This window comes from Erythranthe guttata, chromosome 5 (genome assembly GCF_056151865.1).
Source record: "Erythranthe guttata isolate IM_541 chromosome 5, IM_541, whole genome shotgun sequence".
Taxonomy (NCBI): Eukaryota; Viridiplantae; Streptophyta; class Magnoliopsida; order Lamiales; family Phrymaceae; genus Erythranthe; species Erythranthe guttata.
The window spans coordinates 4586363-4609742 of NC_142537.1; the positions used below are offsets into that span (position 1 = coordinate 4586363).

At 35.4% G+C, this 23380-nt stretch overlaps 2 protein-coding genes and 1 long non-coding RNA gene across 4 annotated transcripts; 2 read left to right on the forward strand and 1 right to left on the reverse strand.

Annotated features, from left to right (window-relative positions):
- The first annotated feature begins 4240 nt into the window (after positions 1 to 4240).
- On the forward strand, positions 4241 to 6568 carry LOC105964476 (putative xyloglucan endotransglucosylase/hydrolase protein 30). Its single transcript, XM_088818693.1, has 4 exons — positions 4241 to 4666; positions 4765 to 4865; positions 5126 to 5334; positions 5691 to 6568. Exons 1-4 carry the CDS (start codon positions 4375 to 4377, stop codon positions 6217 to 6219), a joined length of 1131 nt encoding a protein of 376 aa, XP_088674819.1. The 5' UTR covers positions 4241 to 4374; the 3' UTR covers positions 6220 to 6568.
- Positions 6569 to 14229: 7661 nt separating this feature from the next.
- On the reverse strand, positions 14230 to 19584 carry LOC105963192 (cellulose synthase-like protein D3). Of its 2 annotated transcripts, none has more exons than XM_012987579.2 (4): positions 19445 to 19584; positions 17438 to 18375; positions 16315 to 17122; positions 14230 to 16160 (listed from the first exon to the last, which is right to left on the reverse strand). In XM_012987579.2, the coding sequence occupies exons 2-4, from the start codon at positions 18313 to 18315 to the stop codon at positions 14412 to 14414; spliced, it is 3435 nt and encodes a 1144-aa protein (XP_012843033.1). In that variant the 5' UTR covers positions 18316 to 18375; positions 19445 to 19584; the 3' UTR covers positions 14230 to 14411. The 2 variants fall into 2 exon arrangements, with proteins under 2 accessions (XP_012843033.1, XP_012843041.1); XM_012987587.2 differs by lacking the exon at positions 19445 to 19584 and adding an exon at positions 18592 to 18804.
- Positions 19585 to 22572: 2988 nt separating this feature from the next.
- Positions 22573 to 23115, forward strand: LOC148770476 (uncharacterized). The gene is made up of 2 exons (XR_016031231.1): positions 22573 to 22703; positions 22818 to 23115. It is a non-coding gene; the product is annotated as an uncharacterized LOC148770476 (long non-coding RNA).
- Positions 23116 to 23380: the final 265 nt, after the last annotated feature.

A 23380-nucleotide genomic window follows, 5' to 3' on the forward strand; every position in this document is an offset into this window, starting at 1 on the left:
CAAGTTCAAAACAAATGGTGGTACCAACGGGTTGTAACACTTTGTGTGGTACTCTAGTTTGCTTTCCCTTCTGGCACATTCCACATATAGGAATGTCCTTGATCTTGAGATCAGGAATTCCTCTTATGACATTGTACTTGTTGAGCAGCTTCAGATTTTTGAAGTTTGTGTGCCCAAGTTTCTGGTGCCACAGCTCTACTTCACTTACTCTTGAGCTCTTGCATGAGATGGTGTCACCTGTTTGATAGCAATTATCCATTGATCTGGAACCTGTAAGTACACAATAATTTTGATTATCAAACACAGAACAACAGTATTTATCAAATTCTACACGTAGATCATCATCACACAATTGACTGATACTGATGAGATTTGACCCCAATCCTTCAACATGTAAAACATTTGAGAGTTTTGGAAGCCCCTCAATACTGAGTGTTCCACGTCCAACCACTTTGCCTTTAGCTCCTCCTCCATAGGTTACACGTCCTCCATTAAGTGTGTGGTAGTTTGATAGAAATTCCTTTGTTCCAGTCATGTGCCTAGAGCATCCACTATCAAAGTACCATGAACCTGAAATGTTAGCATTTAAAGAGGTGTATACTGCTTTGCACAAAAATTTACCTTTGGGAGTCCATATTTTACACTCCTTTTTGGTAGATTCTACCTTTTTCTTTGAAGTGTTCCTTGAAGTGTTGTGGCTTATTTTATACAACATTTTGTCACTGCTGAGTTTTTCACAAAATGGACGAATGTGTCCTGGTGAGAAACAGTAATGACAAACATAACCTCTTATTCTGGAATCTGGAGTGGTGACTGTGGACTTCCTGCAATCCTTTCTGTTTGCACCCTTCTCTTTTACAAAGACAATTTCTTTCTTCTTAACTGGCTTCATTTGTTTTTTGAACCCTAGCCCTTCATGTTTGTAGTGCTTTTCCATTGACACAATCTCTTCGAGCTTAGTTGTGCCAGTGTTCTCTCTTGATTGCTAGAGTTGCCTTTTTGAGTTCTTCTTTCACTTTTGCCAGTTCAAGATCCTTCTTGGTGATTCCAACCTCCAAATGTGTGATTGTTTCTTTGAGGGAGGAATTTTCCTTGTTGGCTGCATCTAGAGCTTGAGTCTTCTTCTCCAAGTTTCTGATCAACTTTTTACACATTTCTTCATCATCACTGACTGCTTCATTACTGGATTCTGCTGCATTCACAGAAATAGAGTTTAAACATGTATAATGATCAGTATTTAACTCACAAATTGAAAGTGTTTCAGAAAGTGTTGCAGCATCCAAGGAAACTCCTTGGGATTCTGTTTCAGTGGAACTTCCAGTAAGGTATCTGACAGAAAGAGCTTGTTTAGAGGATTGCTGTTCCTCTGTCTGTTCAGGTTGTTCTTCCTCCTCATCACTGACAGCACAAATCAAACTCATTCCTCTCCTTCTCAAGGTATTTGCACATTCATTAGCATAATGTCCAAATCCTGAACAGGCCCTGCATTTAATATGATCCAAGTTAGGTGGTTCAGAATTTGAACGAATAAAAGAAGAATTTTTTAAATTGTTTTGAGAAGGTGTTTGAGGAAATGTTCTCTGTGGAATAGATCTGTTCCGGGGCTGAGTTTGTCGATTTTGTGGAGACCCTTCTGAGAATAACTGCCTGGGCTTGATTCCACTTCGTCTGTACGCCCTATTGAATTTCTGAATCTGAAATGCCACATTATTGAGGCATTCTTCTGCATCATCATCATATTCCGGAGCAACATCTTCCTTCTCTAATTCTGCCTGGAGTGCATTTGAGATAGATCGTCTGCTGTCCACCGTAAATCTGGTGTTGGAAATACATCCACATCCGCATATGTGATAGTTGGTGGCTTCCATCCAGTAAGAATAGATCTCCAGGCTTTCTCATCAGTGGCTTTGATGTTCGCCCTCATCTCGACTTTCCAGTAGGTGTAGTTTGTGCCGTCGAGTACAGGAGGTCGCATAGAAGCAGTCATCTGAGTATCCATCACGAATTCGTTTCTGAAAAAAAAGGAACAAACACTTAGTATACGTCAAGTGTTGGCTCTTGATGCCAATTGAAAGAATTTATGGTCCCGAATTCGTTTAATACAGAGGTGTTATCTGAAATGTTGTGACACTTGAGACAACATGCAGCGGAAATATAAAGATTAAAAGACAGTACTCAGAATTAAAAATGTTCACAAGTAAAGACTTGTGAACTTGCCCTTTACAGGACGGAAAAATATATTAAAATCAGTATTCCAAGAATACAAACAGAAGAGGTGCGAAAACTTCTTCCTTATGAATGAATCTTTTTCAAGATCATTCTTACAATCAAATCTAGATACTAAAAGAAAAATATTAAAAATTCTAGATTTCAAAGATGTACTCGTGAGGAGTACGTACAGAACTTATGAATGAATCACTATCTTGATCATTCTTACAACCAAGTCTAGAAACATATATACTAAACAATCTAGACTACAAAGAATGTACTTATGAGAAGTACGTAAAGAATGTACTCATAAGGAGTACGTAAAGATTGTACTCATGAGGAGTACAAACGACCGATTCTAAAACCACTCTAAAACACTCATGAATATTCTTCAGCCCTCGGTTTTTATTTCGTAGAATCGATAATCTTCCTTGAGTATTGAAGTCGGTATTTATAGGCATTCCAAGCATCCACTCCTCAGCCCATGATCTGCAAGAAAACCAACTACAAGAGCACTCAAGAACATGGGTTAGTGGGTTAGTGGGTTAGTTTAAGGAGTTAGAATAATATTCACAATTAAACCCACTTAAGCACTACTTAGCCCACTAAGCACTATACTTAACCCACTAAGCACTATTTATTCCATAACTAAAATTTAGTTAGAAAATAAGAAAGTTAAAAACAACATGTGAAAATAATCCACGTAATTCAAGAACCCTCCTAAAAAATCGATGATTTGTGGAGCAGATCAACGGAGTTCATCAATCTTGACAACAAAAGATGGTGGAATTCAGGATTGTTATGACTAATCGAACATCCATCTAAAGAACACATAAAGGGAAATATGATATCGAGAAAGGACCTTTCCAAACCGATAAAGCGATTTGACGACCCGACGCAACCTTGGTTCAATTTTTACCAACCCTTAACAGTGTCATTGTCAAACATTTGATACAACCTTGAGGAATGTACCGACTTGCGGTGGCTTCCGTACGCTCGAGAAAACCCGAGAAATAACCCCACTTTGGGAAAACAAAGTAATTTCGTACGTTCTACGACCTAAAACCTGTTGATGGTTAATGTATAAGAAGTCACCAAATTTTATAAATGGATTCAATATAAATTAATTGTACAAAATTATAAAGGATTTAGGCTTACTTGAAATGATTAAATCCAAGTTGTACAAAGAATATTTTACATTCTTCGACGGACAAAATTGAATCACAATTGTTCTTCCGTATCCCTATCCCACAAACGATAGGCTTTCCACGATCACCACGACCATCTTGTGTTGATAACGTGTTAATTATTTATTTAATCTAGCTTTTGTTTGGTGATCGTAGAATAAAATAATACATAAGAACGTAAGTAACAATAATAAAAATAGAACCAGAAAGTAACAATGCAAGAGATAATTAATAGGAGCAAATATATGTGTATAGGGTAAGGCGGAGAATCACATTTATATAGGTGTAAATCAGCGCAAGTTATAAAGAGGATCGAAATTATACAGGGAAGTTAAATGGAAGTTATATCCTACACATCACGAGATATGTAGAGGTTAAGTTAATTAACTAGTGGAAAATGAAATTCCTCAAGTGGTTAAGATAGGAAAACCCACAATCTGTGTTACTTATATAGGGTAAATTACGGATACCTCTTTGGTAAGACTAAATAACTTACACTCATAATTGGTGTTGGTAATTACAAGTACCCCTAAAACTAGCAACCCGTTAACGGATTGAATGAACTGTCCAAATTATCATTTTATTAATTAAACAACCAAACTTCTGGTAAATTACGGGTATCGCCCTGAGATAAAATAAAACGTTACATTTATTAATGTGGTGGATTTGGAAATTCATAACAATAATCCGTCGAATCTTCAAGATTCCGTTACTGATCATAACATCATAACTGTGTGATTGTAAGATGGAGAAATAGCTCATATATAGGGGTAATTACAATTATCGGTACCACAAAGGGTTTGTAAGTTATGTAATCTAACCTCAAGGTGCTCGTAATTTACCATATTATCTAAAACAAATAGAAACATACCAATGAATAAATATCCCTTGTTTAATTTGCAAAAAAAAAAAACAGCTATATCTATATTAAGTATTTGCCTAATAATAGATGTAACAAAATGTTTGAAAGGAGAGAGAAATGGGAGTTAGATTTACAATAAAAAAGATAAAAAACAGCAGAAAAGAGAGGAATAAAAAGACGATGATGCATTCTTGCCGTGTAGAAGAAAGAAAGATATCCACATTTACATTGCGTCTCCTCTTGTTAATAAACTATTTATTCTGCACGACAGCCATCGGAGGCGGTGGTTTCAGTTTCAACGTGACGACCCTTACATTCGACGAATCGTATTCTCCTCTCTTCAGCGATTTCAACATTCAACGATCTCCCGACGATAAGACCGCCCGCCTTCTCCTCAACCGTCTCTCAGGTTTTTTTTTATTATTATTAATTATTATTGTGATTGATCAGATTAAAATTATATTGAATTTTTCGATTGTATAAATTTGTGTCATCATCACTCATCAGGGTCTGGCATTATATCATCTGATTATTACAAGTATGGTTTCTTCAGCGCCAGCATTAAGATGCCTTCTCGATATACCGCTGGCATTGTCGTCGCCTTCTATGTATGTCTATACAACAATTTTAGTCCCACTTTCTCTCTCTCTCACTCACACTCCTTATTCGTAGATGTATATTTTTTAGAAGAAAGTAGTAATTATTCATCGACATGGTTATATAAATATTAAGGGTAAATTACGATCATCCCTGGAGGATGCTCAAATTAAATTCGAAATAACATAGGGGTAGTTAATGCAACAAACTATGATTATTATATTGGAAATTATTGTTGAATAAGATCCAATTATAATATAAATCTATGCAGACATCAAATGTGGACACATTTGAAAGGAATCACGACGAATTAGACATAGAATTTTTGGGAAATGTAGAAGGAAAAGCATGGAGGTTCCAAACGAACGTGTACGGGAATGGAAGTGTTTCACGTGGGAGGGAGGAGAGATACCGAATGTGGTTCGACCCTAGCAAGGACTCTCATCGCTATAGCATACTTTGGACTCCAACAAACATCATGTAAGCCATTTATATTTATATATATACACAAACATGCATGCTTCAATTTATGTTATTGCTTTTGAAATGATAATTAAGCTACGATCAAACGGTCCGCGTTTTTACCATAACTAACACAAGTTTCCGTTAAATATTTATGGACACACATATGCACAAGACGATTATTTCTATGCTACACCTGGTGAAGATTACACCAGGTGATTTTTTTTACCGTTGATCTACACACCAATGTGGGTGTGTGTGTTTGTGTGTATATGAACGGTAAAGATCTATCTGGTGTATTTCACCCGATATAGCATAGAACAGACATGCACAAGACATGTTTGACGTATTTCCCAAGTGAAAAATAAAACCAGATTCTACGTGGACGAAATTCCAATACGAGAAGTAATCCGCAACGCCGCCATGAGAGGCGACTACCCCTCGAAGCCGATGTCAGTCTACGCCACCATATGGGACGCCTCCTCTTGGGCCACTAGCGGCGGCAAGAAGAAAGTCGACTACAGATACCAGCCCTTCGTGGCGGAGTTCAGAGATCTGGTCCTCGAGGGCTGCGTCGTCGATCCCGTCGACCAACTCCTCTCCAGCAACTGCACCGACATCACGGCGGCGCTCATGGCCAGGGATTTCGCCGCCGTCACCCCCCGCCGGCGACAGTCGATGGCGTGGTTCCGCCAGAGGTACATGTATTATTCATACTGCTACGACAATGTGAGGTACCCGGTGTCCCCACCCGAGTGCGTTGTTGTGCCTTCGGAGAGGGAGATGTTTAGGAGCAGTGGGGGGTTGAGGGGTAGTGCTAGATTCGGTGGCGGCAGCGGCGGCGGCCGAAGCCGCCGGAGACGATCTGGGAGGAATGCAAGGCGGCGGAATGGGCCAGGTTAATGCTGCTATGTGATGTGCATGTGTGTATTGTGTATTTTGCAGTTTTGTAGTGTGCAGATTGGAATGTAGTATTTAGAATCATGTGACTTGAAATTGGCTAAGGGTAACTTTGTTGTAAATAGATAAATTAAACTATTAAAGCATTATATATTAGAGCATTATACAGAATATGTTTAAATGTATTTTTCATATCCAAAACTAGGAGTGCAAGTCGTAACGGAATAATTTTCTGAGTTCCACCTATTACGATCCAAAAATTTCCGACTTTGAAATTAGTATCTTCATTCTCATCATACCTGGTATTCAGATATACAATTTTTTTTTAAATTGTTTGGACTCAAATTGGAAATCTATATATATATATATATATATATATATATATATATATATATATATATATATATATATATATATATATATATATATATATATATATATATATTCCGATTTCCGATGCAATTATGATTATCGAAAATAATTCTAGATTTTAAGGAAAACATTTATTAAATAATTATTTGACTTTATATGAACAAAAATAATTTTCATGTTGTATATTTCAATAAGTCTTAGTAACGTAGTTATTCAAACATTTATGTCTCACGTGTGGAGTTAAGGCGGAAGACATTCAACATATTCTTGCGAAATGCTCTTTTTCCAGGTGTTGGCACTAAATTATATCTCGTGGAATATTCACACATGGATTGATAAAGAACCAGTGTCTTGGATATTGTGTATGAATTCATTAACAGACAAAACTGATTTGGAGAAGTGTATCTTGATATACTGAACGATTTGGTCTTCAAGAAACAAAAACACATTTGAAGGAAAATCGAAGGAAGCACCGGAAATTATCTCCTTTGTGGTGAACTATGGGATAAGTTACGAGGCCCCGCGGACAATATGCTTCAAGACAACTTTGTAGTGAGAAACTGGAATTTAGTTGATTCATACTGGACGTGAATGTGGTCAAGGTGAATTTTGATGCGGCAATCAATGAATCTATTGGGACTGTTGGACTAATTGGGGCTATTGCTCGATCACATACATGGGAGTGTTTGGATTGGTCTTCGGTTTGTCTTAAGCAAACTCTTGATCCTACATCAGCGGAGTGAAAAACGGCCTATCTGGCGGTGGAATTGGCTAAGAATGACAACTAGAGCAAAGTTGTCATTGAAGGCGATTCTAGCGTGATTATAGAAGTTTTTTTGAGTCTCAAAGATGATAGATCTACTTTTGGGGCAGTTTTGACGGATATTCACAGTGTAGCGGAATCCTCCGAAATTTTTTCGGCACGACACATCACGAGGTAGAAGAATAGAATTGCACACGAAGTGGCTCGATTTTCTTTAGAGGGTCCATATATTTTAACAAGTTTACCTCATTTGATTCAAAATATTGTGCGGATAGACTTCTCTAAATAAATGATGTATGTTCATCCTAAAAAAAAAAAAGAAAAAAAAAAGAAAAAGAGAAAACGATAGCTTAGTTACTATTTAGGACAAATGGCAAATAGAACAAGAGCACTTAATTAAAAAAAGGATATCCAACTATTTTGTCTTGCGAATAAATCCACTTTATTCAAACTTATTTACAAATAAGGAAAACATTTTTATATATCAAAATTAGCCCCTAATTCATCTTCAATTTCATGATTTACACCGCAATTTAGCTTAATATCATCAGTTAACCAATTTTGACCCTTATTCCATTTTGACCGCCGCCGCCGGTCAGCCGGTCTCCGGCGTTGAATTTGTTTCTTCTGAAAATATTTATTTTTAATTTTTTTTTCCGGCAGGTCAACTGCCAGTCTCCGGCATTGATTTTTATTTTTTGAAAACTTGTTTTTCTTATAAAAAAATATTTCAATATTACTGTCTTAGCCTGCTATATTACTGTTCCCGACAGTAATATTACTGTCGGTGACAGTAATTTAACTTTTGAGACAGTAATATTAATGTCTCAGACAGTATTTTTGTTGTAGTAATTAATTTTATCGCCTTGGCCTGCAATTTTGCTATCTTCAACCGTTATATTACTATATCCGACCGTAATATTATCATCTCATGTAATAATATTACTGTTTGGGACAGTAATATTAGTAATATTGTTGTTCGGGAAAATAATATTCGTAATATTATTGTTCGGAACAATAAATTTGTGTTTGAGACAGTAATATTAGTGTTTGGGACAGTAATATTATTGTTTGGGACAGTAATATTATTGTTTTGGAATTCAATATTACTACTCTTTTATTGTTGTTAACACAGTAATTTAGAGAGAAAAAAAAAGTTTTAGAAAAAACGTCAACACCAGAGACCGGTGGTTGATCGACCGGAAAAACAAATTCATACAAAAAATTGTCAACTCCAGAATCCGGCCATAAAAAAAAAAGTTATTATGTGAAAATAAAAATATGAAAATGGGGGTTAATGTGATACATTTGTTCAATCCGTGTCAATGTGCAATATTGATGAAGTTAGAGTATAATGCGAGATTGATGAAAATTATATTATGGAGGGTATTTTAGACAAAAGACAGGGGAATGAGTTTATTTACAAGACTGTTTTTTATTTGGACTTATGTGCAATTAAGTCCATTGTCATAGGCCTATTTGTCATTTCCCTATTATTTAACTCATTGAACAAAGACGTGATTTTTTTGCATTTTTTTTTGAAATTTCAAAGAATTCCAATTAAAATTTGAGTACTTTAAAAAAAAATTCAAAAATCGTTCTAGTTGTAATTTCTTTTTTGGAATTTCCGAGATTCCGAAATTTTGCTTATGATAATCCAAGTAGTTAGTTGGAGTTATGTCCATATGTGTATAATTCAACTGATTTCGAGATGATAAATTGGTGCAAAATCATAAAATCGAGTATTACAGTTGCAGTGTGGGAATTTCAATTCCAATTAGAATTGGTTCATTGCGTAAATTTATATCAGAAAATTATTTGCTGCAAATAAAGGAATATAGTCATGAAAACCATTTTTAAAACTAAACATCAATAAAATAAAAATAAACAGAAAGCAGGGTTGGATTTCTTTTAACTTTTTTTTAAGGTTAATGAGATATAACCCCCTCCTTAGGAAAAATATTAGGACTAACCACCGTATATTATTTTTAATGGGTAAAACCTCCTCACAATTAACAATTAATGAACTACCCATATAATTTCTAATAGCAATGACCCCCCACTATTTTTTCCAAAGTTGCATATCTTCATCCGTTTCATCAAAATAATTTCTCCTCAATTTCCGCTACGGTGCTATATTTGTGCCAAGAAAATCGCAAAAAACAAATCTGCAAATATATCGGATCATTGCCCAGTCGCAACAATGCCCTAGTTTGTTACATTTCTTCAAAAAAAAAAAAACAACAAATAACATTTGTGTGAGAATCGTTGAGAAATACAGATCAACAACAATGGTGAAAGGTAGCAAGAAGAAGACAAGTAGTTTCCTATACACTCATCGTTCCCCTCGACGTCTATTAACCTATTTTATGTACATTTACCACATAATTTCTGTTTTTGACACCCTCTTCAGCGACTCCGAAGGACAAAATCGAGGTCTCCTACAGAAACGGTATGCAACGGTACGCGACGACCATATGCGACGGTTCGGAATTCTTCCATGGTTGATTACTCAAAAATGGATTTTGTAAACACGATTGTTTTTTAGATCTACAGATCTATGGTCGCACTATTTGTTGACTCATAAATATTTGTTTCCTATGAAATTTGTTTTATCAGAGTCCAAAACAAAGAAAAGATCACTGTTGTCGAAAACATAAAATATTGTAGTCATCTACACTCAGAGTCAACTATAAAATCGGGTAGTTCACTATATTTTTCCCAAAGTCAACTATAAAAATTAGATAGTCAACTATAATTTTTACGATGTCAACTATAAAAAATGGTAGTTAACTATATTGTTGCCAGAGTCAACTACAAAAATTAGATAGTCAACTATAATTGTTCAAATGTCAACTATAAAAAAATGGGTAGTCAACTATAATTTTTTCATTAATTCACCATATTATTTTTCAATTTGAGATATTATGGTGTTATAAAATTGAATACTCATGATAAAAATCTCATCTTCAAGAAAACATGAATTTCATAGAGTAGAAAATAAATTGATTTCAACGACCAAAAAATGAGATATAGAAGAAAAGGTAAGTGAGAAGAAATAGAGGAAAAAAATGAAACATAAACAGACGAGAAGAGAGGAATTGAGGGAAGAGAAAGAAGAGAGAGAGAGAGAGAGAGAGAGAAGTAGAAAAGAAACGGATACGAGAAAAGAGGAAATTTGGGAGGAAAGAGAAGAGAGAGAAGGGAAAGAAGAAAGAGAAGATAGGAGAGAGGAGAGAGAAAAATAAGAAGAATAAAAGAACACGTCAAATATTGAGGAAAATAAGGAAGATAGAGAAATTAATGGAGAATATAAAATGACGGATATAAGAGAAATAAGGAGAAGAGAGAGAAAGTTGGAGAAAAATATGGACAAAAAATGACATAATAAGCATTAACATAAGCTTAGGGGGTCACATAATTCAGAAAATGTTAAATGAATTTGTCTACAAAGGGTCAATTATAAACTGGGTCCGTACTATATTATTTTACCTAATGAGGGAGTTATCCCTCATTTTCCTTTTTTTTTATTTTTTATTTTAAAAAAAACTTAAATAAATCTCAAGTCTTTATTGTAACCGGTGTCAAACCAGGATTAAAACATAGAGGAGGCCCAAAATAGTATGAAAATGAACATGGAATAGTCCATTATTTACATTTCAAATTTCACTGCTATATTGCAGGTTCATTTTCATACTATTTATTTATTTATTTTTATTTATGCGGATTTTAGTGAAATCTTGTATGGTCAAGTCAAAGGATTTCTAAATTATCAAAAAAAAAAAAAAAAAAGTCAAAGGATTTTACTATAGAAAACTAAACTAATGGGTTCTAATCCAAAGCAGTCGAAACTCGAAAGTCATTAATACTTCGTATTACAGTTAAACCTTTATAAATTAATATAGTCAAGTTTATTAAAATTCTATTAATTTAGTGAAATATTAAATTATGGAACTAATAATTTAGTAGGTTTTTAACAAATCGGGACCAGAAAATACTATTATTTTAAACGGGGTTATTAATTTATTTATGTTCTACTGTAATATTTGCAAAAAAAAATCTCAAGTATGTTTCTAAGTTGGAACAAATAATCACCAAGTCATACGAATTACTAAGTCTAAATAATAAATTGATTCCAATTACAATTTTCAGTGATAAACTAAAACTAAATAGAACTATAATTTATAATAAGAACTTACAATGGACCCAGTATGAATGTCCCTAATTTCATTTTCATAAAATTTTATACGATTTTTTTTTCCATTTTCAACCCCAAGACTAGTATCAATATGAAAGTAAGAGGGTGTTTGTCTAAGTTTATAACATGTTAAAAAGAACTTATATGATATTTGGAAACTTATAAGCTCTTCTAAATTGTTTGGTAAGTTTTTTTAAGTCTCTGAAAAAATTAAAAAAATAAGTTGTTGGAGAACAAATGATATCTTTTCTTAAAATACATTTACCCCATATTTTTATTTCAAATCTTATAATGGCTAAAATAGCTTACACGTAATACAATCATTATCCAAACACTTAAAAAATTAATCATAAAAATGAGACGTAACAACTTTTTAGTCCCCTTTTTTTTGCCAAAAATATTTTTTTATTATTAAGGGGACTCCTTAAAACTATTTTTTTGCCTAACAAGGAAAGAGTACCCTTAATTTTCTACGGATACTCGAAAGACCTATTTTATCCATACATAAGACATACGGCTATGAAAATCTAGCTGCCTAGGTAAAAGAAAAATAAAGCTTGCTTTGTGAGACAGGGCAAATTGAGCAAGACTATCAGCAACCACATTCTGCTCCCTGTAGACACGAGCAATCGACCACTGAAAGAGCATCTCCATTTTATCAGCTCTTAAAATAATTTATCAGATGAAAAAACTTATTAGCTGCTTAAAATAAATTTAGCCAAATTAAGTAATTGGAACAAATGGTCGAATAGTAGATAAAAAAGTTTCAAAATTATGAAAATGTTCGTTTGATAAATCAACTAAAAATTAAATAGATTAATTTACACTTTAGAGGACAAAACCATTGAGTTGATTTATTCATTATTGGAGATTGTTCAACCACATAACCTAATTTGACCAAATTTAAAAATTGCAACAAATATTGAGAGAATTTATTAACACGGTATACGTGTGATAATTGACCAAATGGACACAACTTCGTGTAATCCAGCTTTATTTTCAACTCGACAGCTTGCAGATATAGGTTTCTCATATTTTGGTCAATATTTATATACAACATATATTAGGTTATAATATTGTGATGTCAACTTTAGCAATAATAATTCAATCTCAACATCTTATTCATTTAAAGAATAATTAGTATTGTTACAAGTAAAGGGGATGTTTGGTTATGTTTCCAAAATGAATTTCTAGTTTTCAAAATTTCTGATGGAAAAAGTAGATTATTGGTTTTTGTGGAGAAAATAAGAATATGTTTGGATGAAGGTGTATTTTTAGTTTTATGTAGGTGTAGAAATGAGAATATGTTTGGTTGTGGTGAATTTTCTCTACGAAAGTACGTGCAAAAGTAGAATATAATGATTGATGATGATGATAGTGATGATGATGATGATTATTATTATAATAATAATAATAATAATAATAATAATAATAATAATAATAATAATAATAATAATAATAATAATAATAATAATAATAATTATTATTATTATTATTATTATTATTATTATTATTATTATTATTATTATTATTATTATTATTATTATTATTATTATTATTATTATTATTATTATTATTATTATTATTATTATTATTATTATTCTTATTCTTATATTATTATAATTATTATTATTTTATTATTTATTAGTATTATTATTACTATTACCATTATTATTATTATTACTACTTCTACAATGAATATTATTTTTAATAACAATAACAATATTATTATTATTATTATTATTATTATTATTATTATTATTATTATTATTATTATTATTATTATTATTATTATTATTATTATTATTATTATTATTATTATTATTATTATTATTATTATTATTATTATTATTATTATTATTATTATTATTATTATTATTATTATTATTATTAGGGTAAATTACAAACACCCCCCTGAGGTATGGTCAAATTACAAAAAAACCCCTCTTGTTTGGATAATTACATCTACCTCCCTCAACTATGATTTTTTCTTACACCTCCACCCTTATTGTGCCAAATTCAACATAATCATCTAGATTACGTGGAATGTGCTCTAGTTTGTACTCGTTTTGTGTAAACATACAGTTTCCGATGCACCACAAACTAATATATACAAGCTAAAAATCACATATTATGATCAACTTGCTTCATAATGTAGAGTTTGAATGGGATAAAACGGGTGCACAAGCGATAATATTCCATATAATCTCGAAGATTCCACTTAATTTGAGGAGTTGAGGGGGTGGTTGTAATTATCCAAACAAGAGGGGTGTTTTTGTAATTTGACCATACCTCAGGGGGGTATTTGTAATTTACCCAATTACATTGCTAATACCATTTTTTACCAAATCACATTGCTAATACCATTTTAAATATTTAGGGTGTTGACGACAGAAAAATAGGAAATAAATTAGAATTTTTTAAATAAAGAAAGTCAAATCTACCAGCGACACTAAAAACATGAGAATATTCCCCAGGTATAAAACATTCCTACAACCAAACACAGACCATTCAAATACCATGTGCATTACTCATTGTTCAAATTTTGAAAATATTTAAATTCAAATTTTGAAAACATTTTAAATTCAAATTTTGAATAGAAACGATCAGACAACGCGGGAAAACTCAATGTCAGCTCTGTTTGAAAATAAAATACAAAATTCATAACCACTTCCAAAATCAAAATCAAAATCAAAAGATACTAGTATTATCTATTTTCCCAAGTTCCTCAAATCACAAAAAGAAGAATCTGAATAATTTCTGCTCTTTTCGCATCTAAACATTGAACAAAAAGGGAGAATTTCAAACTATAACAAAGTTGACACTGTTTTAATAATAATGATTAATAAATAAACAAAATAATCACGGAAACTGGAACGACCCTCCGATATCCGTAGCCCCAGCGGGCGGAGAAATCGCAACCCACAGGAGCGAAATGGTAATAGCAATAAGCCCCGACCAAACATAGACAATCGTCGGGGTCCGCCCCCTTCTCCCCATCAAACCCTTTGCAAACGGATACAAATGCGCCAAAACCCAAAAGCTAAAGAAAACCCCTCCGAGCAATCGGCTCCACTGCGGTATCGCGCTGTATATCGTCCGGCTCACGCCCACCGCTATCGCTATCAAATTCGTGATCATAATCGTGATCGGCGGAATCATCAGAGACGACCACTTCAGCACGTACAGATCGGCAAACTCGTCGTCGTTCTCGTCTCCGCCCGATTTCGACGTCAGCGTGAACGAGATCTCGATTCCGGCCACCACCTTGAGCAGACCCTGCAGCACCGCCGCCAGGTGGGCGCTCGTGCCGCCGATCAGCCAGAATTGCTCGTTCCTCCACCACTCCTCTAAATTAATCCCCGACCACTTGATCTCGAGCACCGCCAGAGCGCATAGAGTTAACGTGATGACGAGGAGGTACACGAGGAAAGTGATGTTCAACGATTGGACGATGAATTGGCCGGAGAATAGCGACAGCGCGGGGAGGAAGCAATACACGATTAGGAACAACGAGGTGAAGGGGTAGATTCCGACGTTGAGGTACGCGATCCGTTGCAGAATCTTCATCTTTGGACTAGCCAATAGCGCGTTGTTGCGCGAGAAGAATATTTCAACGGATCCCGTGGCCCACCGGAGCACTTGGTGGAGCCGGTCCGTGAGATTGATCGGAGCGGTCCCGCGGAAGGCGTCGCGTTTGGTGACGCAATAAATCGACTTCCATCCGCGATTGTGCATTCTATAGCCCGTGACCACGTCCTCGGTAACCGACCCGTATATCCACCCGACCCGGTTACCCCACTCTGTTTTGTCCTCGTACCAACACGAGATCACGCTAATCGCCTCCGCCACGGTGGAGGCATCGAGGAGCTCGCGGGGGATCGTTAGGGCGCCAGGGGCGCGGCCGTTCTTTACGGCGGGGTGGTCCGCCAGCGGCCGTCCCTGGAACTCCGCCACGGGAATCGAGTCGATGAGGAAGCTCGAGTTGCCGAACCTCTTCGAGAACAGAGACGGGTTCATCATCTCCTCCTCCTCGTCTCCCATCCTGAGGGCTGCGTGCTCCTCGGGCGCGGAGTTGACGGGTTTCTTACGACGAGGGAAGCAACAACAACAAAAACCCGACGAGTGATCCTTGGACCGGGGCGGGTCGAACCCGTATAGGGCGGTCCGGCGGAAGAGGCAGCCCGTGCCGACGTAGACCGGGCCCTGAAGCCCATCTAGGGCCCGCATATTCACGTCGAAGAAGACGGTGTTGTGGTTGGCGTAGCGGTCGGAGGGGTCGATCCCCTCAAACCGCTGCGGGAACTGGACGAAGCAGATGCGGTCCCCACCTCGATCCATCATGAAGCACATGCCTTCTCTCATCGCCTGAGAGTTGTAGATGTAGTGGTCGCAGTCGAGGTTGAGAATGAAAGGCCCGTTGGACATGATTGCCGAGGCCCGAACAAGAGCATTCATCGCTCCAGCCTTCTTGTTGTGATCGTAGCCCGGCCGTTTCTCCCGAGAAACGTAGACGAGCATCGGCAAACGAATATCGACCTCCGTGAAATCGAGAGGGCTGCTTTCCACCGTTCCATTTAGCGGGTCGTCGCTCGGTGGTTTCAACATAACCTTAAAAAAAACAAAAAAAAAAGAAAAAAACAGCAGATTGTGTTAATGAATCGTCAAAATAAAACGCAAAACATTGCAATAAATATATATATATATATATATATATATATATATATATATATATATATATATATATATATATATATATATATACCTGTATAATTCCGGCATGGTCACCCTTGGAGTGTTCGGAAGCAGAAACGATCCATGTGCCGGGCCAGTGGGTCCCGTCAGCCATCCACGTGGCTTTAGACACCTTCAACGGCTCCAACAGTTCATCTTCGACAGCCTGTCTTCGTAGCTTCATGGCTTTAATTTCTTCACGAGCATTATAAGCGTCCGATCTTCGACGAATCGAATCGGGCAGACCGTTAATCCTAACTTTAAACTCATCATACTCGCGCTTCAACCTCCTCCGATCCTTGACGAAATCCGGGCGAACCTTGTTCTTAAACGGATCCCTTTTCAAACTGAAATAAGATTCCGGATTCCTCGGCTCGATACCGTGCTTGCGGCAGAACGGGACCCACAAGTTAGCGAAACTCGCCGCCTCCGCCATGGCCTCGAAAGTAAGAAGAGCACCACCATCGTCGGATACGTAACAAGAGAGCTTTTCAACGGGATAATCGGCGGCGAGAATTGATAGGATAGTGTTGGCAGTGACAAGTGGCGGTTCCTTTTCCGGGTCGGCGGTCGAGACGTAGATATCAATCCCCGGTAGATCGGATTTGCCAGCTGGATTATTAGGGGTCGGGGTTTCGAATTTTTCTTTGAGTACGTTGAGATCGGTGGCTCGGTTTACGGGGAAGAATTTGGGGAGCTGGTCGAGTAGCCAAGAGAAGGCGAACCAGATTTCGCAGATGATTGACATCATCCATAGCCACCTGGCGTCCTCGTTCGGGTGGCTGATTCGCCATTCTAGAAATAAACCGAGGACTGCCATGCGGACGAAGATCAATAGCCTGCAGGAAAGATTGTTTTGTCAGTCTCCAAAAAAAAAAACTTATTTCCAAAAAGTCGGCATTTTTGGAAATGTTCACGAAAATTAAAATCAAATCAGAAATCAGAATCTAATATGTATTTCAATTCCATCCCAAAAAAATTGAAAAAAATCGAAATCCGAACTTTTGGAATTCGAAATGAAAAAAAAATACTTTCCTAAAATAAAATTAAAAAAAATGGATTTAAATCGTCGGAATTTGGTATTTCCGTTCTAATTTCCAACCCTTAATATATTACTTTACCAAACAACGAAACGGAATTATGCGATTTTTTACCTGTACGGACTGAGTACCGCAGCCGATATTTTCAATTTACGAGTAAGCGGTCTCCACGGCTTATTAAGAAGCTCCAAAGCCTCGGCCGAGTCCGCTTTTTTATCGTCCGAAAACCCTTCATCCCTGGGCCATATAGCATTACCATATCCATAAGTCCCCTTAGTCTCGAACAACCAACGGTTGTGATCAAAGTCAACCCCCGTTTGACTCCTCACCAAAGCACTCGATCCGCCAGACTGGCTCCTCAATATACCCGACCTGTTCCCCGACTTCATCATAGATAGCCTCCTCTCCATCTTCGACTGCAGCTGCAGAGGATTATTATTATTCTCCGCAGCGGGCTCCAGCATAAGGTCCGCATTCTTGTACGGCTCTTTACAACCCGGGCAGATACTATCACCCGTCTTGACCGAGTCAACGAAGCAGTCCCTGCAAATCTTGAAATCGCACTCGCAGGGGAGGATATCGTCGCCCCTCTCGTCGCTCATGACTTTCCCGTCGCACCCCTGAATCGAGCAAGATGACCCTTTTGCCCCCGCCATTTGCGGGTGGTTCGTCTCGGACTCGATCACTTTATCCATTAGGTGGGCCCGAGTGACGCTGTTGTACCCGCCCGTGAATAGCGAGCTGGACACGAACTGTTCCTCGACACGTTGGGAGATTGGCGGATTGGGTCGGTCCATCGGCTGGTTGTCGGGTGTCGGGGGAATATGCACGGTATATTCCGCGTACTCTGCGCTGCTGATTTCACTGTCGAGGCTCTCCCTTGATAGGTTCACGTACCGGCCCGACGATGTTCGTCTCGTGAAGGTCACTTGTGGGGGGAGTGGGCCCCGCCCGTTTTGCGAATCGGTAGGTCTGGATGATCTTCCTGCCATTTTTTTTCGTTCCAAATATACGCAACTGAAAAAAACTATGCACTTTTCGTCACCAAAAACCTGAAATTCATCGGAGATAAAAAGAAAGTCGATTATTCGCCAATTTTTAAGCAGCTTAGAGCGAAGTTAGATCAGAACACTTTCTCTTTCTATAAAGTAAGTTGCTTTCTCTTTTCTTCATCATACAAAAAAAAAAAGCAAAAAGGGAGCTGCTTTTCATGCCAGATTCAAATCTCTTGCTAATAAAATAAAAAATATTTTACAAAACAACATTACCTATAAACTGCAAAAACTCGCGGAGATGAATAATCGGGAGTATCAAACCCCCACTAAAGATTTCAATTTTTTTCAAGAACCGAAAAAATCAAGAAGATTTGCAGATCAAACCTAGGAGGCCCCAAATGCTTGGTTACACAAGAATACTATTACTTCAATCGCATAAACAAATGGCAATATTACATGCACACGAAACAAGAAAGAGATATATATATATATATATATATTTTATATGTATATATATACATACATATATATATCATCATCTATAATACTTGGTCTCCAAATAATTAAATAAAGAAAAGAAAGCAAAGAGAGAGAGTAGTTGTTCTATGTAAAACCAAAGAAACGGCCTTCCAAAGGCGTGTAGGAGAAATTTTCAAAATACAAATAATTAAATTATAGGATATTTAGATAGTTCACACACACACACACACACACACACACACACACACACACAAATGGTACGCTAAAATTTACATTTTTTTACAACTGTATTATCAATGCTCAAGTGACCCGGTCCCTAATTTTTAAATCTTAGTTAATTATAAACTATCAATAATTAAAATCTCTTTCTCTCTCTTCTCTCTCTCTCTCTCTAAAAAAATTCAAACTAGGTGTGACATAAGTCTTAACGACTGAAAAAGCCAAAAGCAAAGACTTGGTAGCACGGTAAAACAACCACACACTGACAAAAACCACATTCAAACTGCATAATCTCTCACCTTCACAAAAAAAAAAACAAAAAAAAACAAAAAAAAAACAAAAAAAAAAAACCATCTTTACACATGAACATATACATACAGTATTTATATATATAAATATATAACTAAAAATCATTTCTTAACTTTACCTAAAGCGGAATGCGCCGTTAAGCAGATACCAGCCTGAGAAAAAAGGCGAGAAAGAAGAACAAACAGAAGAGATCTGAGAATATTTAATATAATATATATATATATATATATATATATATATAAGAAACCAATAAAATAAAGGGGAAATAAGTTAATTAGCGCGTGTAGCGCGTTGAGAAGAATGTTTTTTTAGGGGCTGATCTGACTGTATAGGGTTGAATCTGAAACAAAAATGGTGGGAATTTGCTGCTGCTGATGTTTGTTTACTGTGGTCGGAGTGTGAAGGAATGAACTTTATTATTTCCTGTTTTTCTATTTTCCCCCTTTTCTTAATGGTGGTTTTGTTGTAATAAAAATATAATAATATAATAATAATAATAATAATAATAATAGTTTGTTGCTTAAGGGATTGGAGAAGATGATGTAGAGACAGGACGGCGGAGATTGTGGGCAAAGGATAAAAGTGGAAATTGCGTTTCGTAGGGGATATAGTGGTTTTGAAATGGGGTTTTGATCCTCTGCGGGCAAGTCTACACATGGATTCGTACACCTCCACTTTCTCAATTTTACATTTGTTTGAAGAGTGTGAAACAAAAAAACTGAAGTAGTATTCAACTATTCGTAATGCGATTTCTACCGGATTTTTGTGCGACTTTGTTTTATTTGTAATTTTTAGGGTAAATTCAACTTTCCTCAATTGTACTTTGGTTAGGTATTATTTTACCGTCTTCTACTCTCGATTGCATTGATTTGCCCCCCGTATTTGAAATATTGTCTCAATGTGGCCATCGTTGTTAGTTGTCAGACATTTGACATTAACACCGTTTGGTCTAAGTGCTGAAATTAAAAAAATGTCGCCCCTCATAGTTTAATTAATTTTTTTTTATAAAAAAACAAGACAACGAGAAAGTATAGTCCACGATTTATTTTTATTTTTTATAAAAAAAAATTAATTATTTAAACTTAGAGGAGTGGTTTTTTTGTAATTTTCAGACCTTAGGCCAAACGGTGTTAAGGTCAACGGTCTGAAAATTAACGGCAATGGCCACATTGAGACAATTTTCAAGTGCAGTGGGGTAATCGATGCAATCGGGAGTAGAATGGAGTAAAGTGATATCGAGGCAAAGTACAAGGGGGGAAAGTGGAATTTACCCTAACTTTTATTCAACAAAATCAAAATCCTCTAAAACCTTTTTCGAGCTCTTGCGAATTAAACGAGCAATCCCGTCAAAGATTTGCGATGAAAATTTACTTCTTTATGTAAATCTTAACGTTTTATTGTTGTTTAGTTAACAAATTGCCTCGGTTACAGTAAGTTTATGATTAAATTGAAAAAAATAAAAATTTGCCTCTGTTTCGTGCTACAAAGCATGAAATGGACTTTCTTCATTTCGTGCTTGTAGTACGAAATAGAGGAATTTCCAAAATTTCAATTTGTTTCACATAAATTTACACGAAACCAAAACTTTTGTTTTGTAGTAAAGCTACACGAAACCGTCAAAAAATTATTTTTTTCGTGTGAAATACTGAAATTACACGAAATGCATGCAAGGTTGCATTTCATGTAATTTCATACAAGATGGAACAATTTTTAAGAGAAATAATTATTTCGTGTATGATTATCACATTTCGTGTAATCCTACATGAAATGCATTAAAAAGATAAAAGTCGGCAAAAACGTATTTTACTATTTTTCTATCTTGAAATTGGAATCGTTTCGGCCATATTTATAATTATTGTATTAAAAAATGACGATTTGCAAAGTTTCAAAATCTAGAAGTTGAGAGAATTTGGAAAAAGTTAGAACTGTTTCTCAAATAAGCCCATCACGAGCTACTTATTCATAAAGTGGCACAGATAAAAAACTCTTTGACAAAAAGTCCAGACAAAAAACTCTTTGATGTGGTTGATGGTAATTTTACCGTCAACCATAGTAATATTATTACGTTGATTTGTCAACAAATGAAACAAAATAAAAAAAAAAGCCAAAAAAATAATAATATCGAGTCTGAGCCAGTTTTTTGTTGTTCGTCAGTTCACAAACCGACTCGCGAGCCTTATTTATTATTTTTATTTTTTAATTATTATTTTATATGTTGTTTTTATTTAAATAATGTATGATAATAGAAAATAATATAGAAATAAATAAAAAGAAAGTATAAATATTAAAAATATATTATAATTTATTGTTTATTTTGTAAAAATTTTAAAATAATTTTTAATAATAGTTAAAAAATATTAAAAAAAACCATAAAGTGAGCTTGGGCTCCAACTCGATAAAAAAGACACGAGCTCGACCTCGAGCCAAAACAGAAGGAACTCGACGAGTTCGAGCTCGAGCCTGTCAAAAGAGGCGAGCTCGTTCACACCCCTAATTATGACAGTATGCATGACTGAGGGCCCCACCCCACACAACAGAAACTTGTTCTCCAGTTATTATTTCAATTGAATTAGAATTTACATATAAAATTATTCTATCAAAGAAAAAGAACTTTCAAAATACATTTATAACTTTATCCCAACATCTTTCGATATGACTTGACTGTTATCGTGTAAATTATTTTATCTTAAAATACGAGGAGTTATATGTTATATCGGGTAACTTATATCGAGTATTTATTAACCGTAGATGATGTTAAATGGCCACCCAATATGTATACATACACATGTGTGTATGTGTAATTATATGCAGATCAACGGTTAACAATCACCAGTATTAATAACCTAGTGTAGCATAGAATTTCCCTCACAATACTAATAAACATTGTTTTTTTTTTCTCAAATTTATTTTCTAAAAGTATATTTCCCCTAAATAAATTAAATAAAAGTTATAGGTTAAGAGGGTTAAACATATTCTAGAAAAAAAGGGTCTATTCTATGCTACATCGGGTGAAATACACCGCATATATCTATATCATTCATATACATACAAACACACACACACACACACCCACATTTGTGTGTAGATCAACGGTAAAAATCACCAGGTGTAGCATAGAAATAACCTTTAGAGAGGATGTTTGAGCAAAGTTTCACCTTTTGAATTTATCCCTACATTTATTATAAAAAAACGAGCATTTAATTTAAGCATATCCCATCACACTCTCTTTAATTCATTACTTAGTATAAATAAGGGCACTAATCACTATAGAATAGTGCAAATTAAATCAAAGAAGAAGAAGAAAGAAGGTTGAGAAAGCATGGAAACTAAATACTTGTTTGGGTTTGTGATGATCTTGCTCATTTCTTTTGCCTCTCGTAAGTAATAAAATAAATAATTCACATTAATTCACCTCTTTAATTAATTAATTTTCTTATTGAATATTTTTATTTAGAATTGTAAAATTAATGATTGTGATTAATTATGTGCAGAGGAAGCAATGGGTAGGGTATGTGAATCAAAGAGTGCAAGTTACAAAGGAGTTTGCGTGCTCGACGTAACTTGCAAGCTGGCTTGTTTAAACGAAGGTTTCGCCGATGGAGATTGTGAAGGTGTACGACGTCGTTGTATGTGTAGACGGCCATGCTAATTACTGAAGATTAAATCAAAGCCATGTTAATTACTGAAGATTAAATCAAATACATTAATTAATTACATGTACTATGTATGTGGCCATCTTCAGAAATAAATAAATAACATAAATAAATAAATTATTTACTCTTTCTTTTTTCTGCTGTTGTGTGTTTTCTGAATCAAGTATTGCAAATATATTTTTATCTCAAGTTCAATTTGGGAATAGGTTATTCTGATTTCCGATTTTCCCGAATATTGTTGGATTGAAATTTCCATGATTTATCATCTTTCGTTTGTTTTGAGAAATCTATCGATCAATTCTGATTCTTTCTTTTTCTCTTGATTATTTTCCGATCGAGATGTGTGGATCATGTTCATGGATTAATGAAAATGTGCAAAAACTCTATTTGCCTCTGCCATT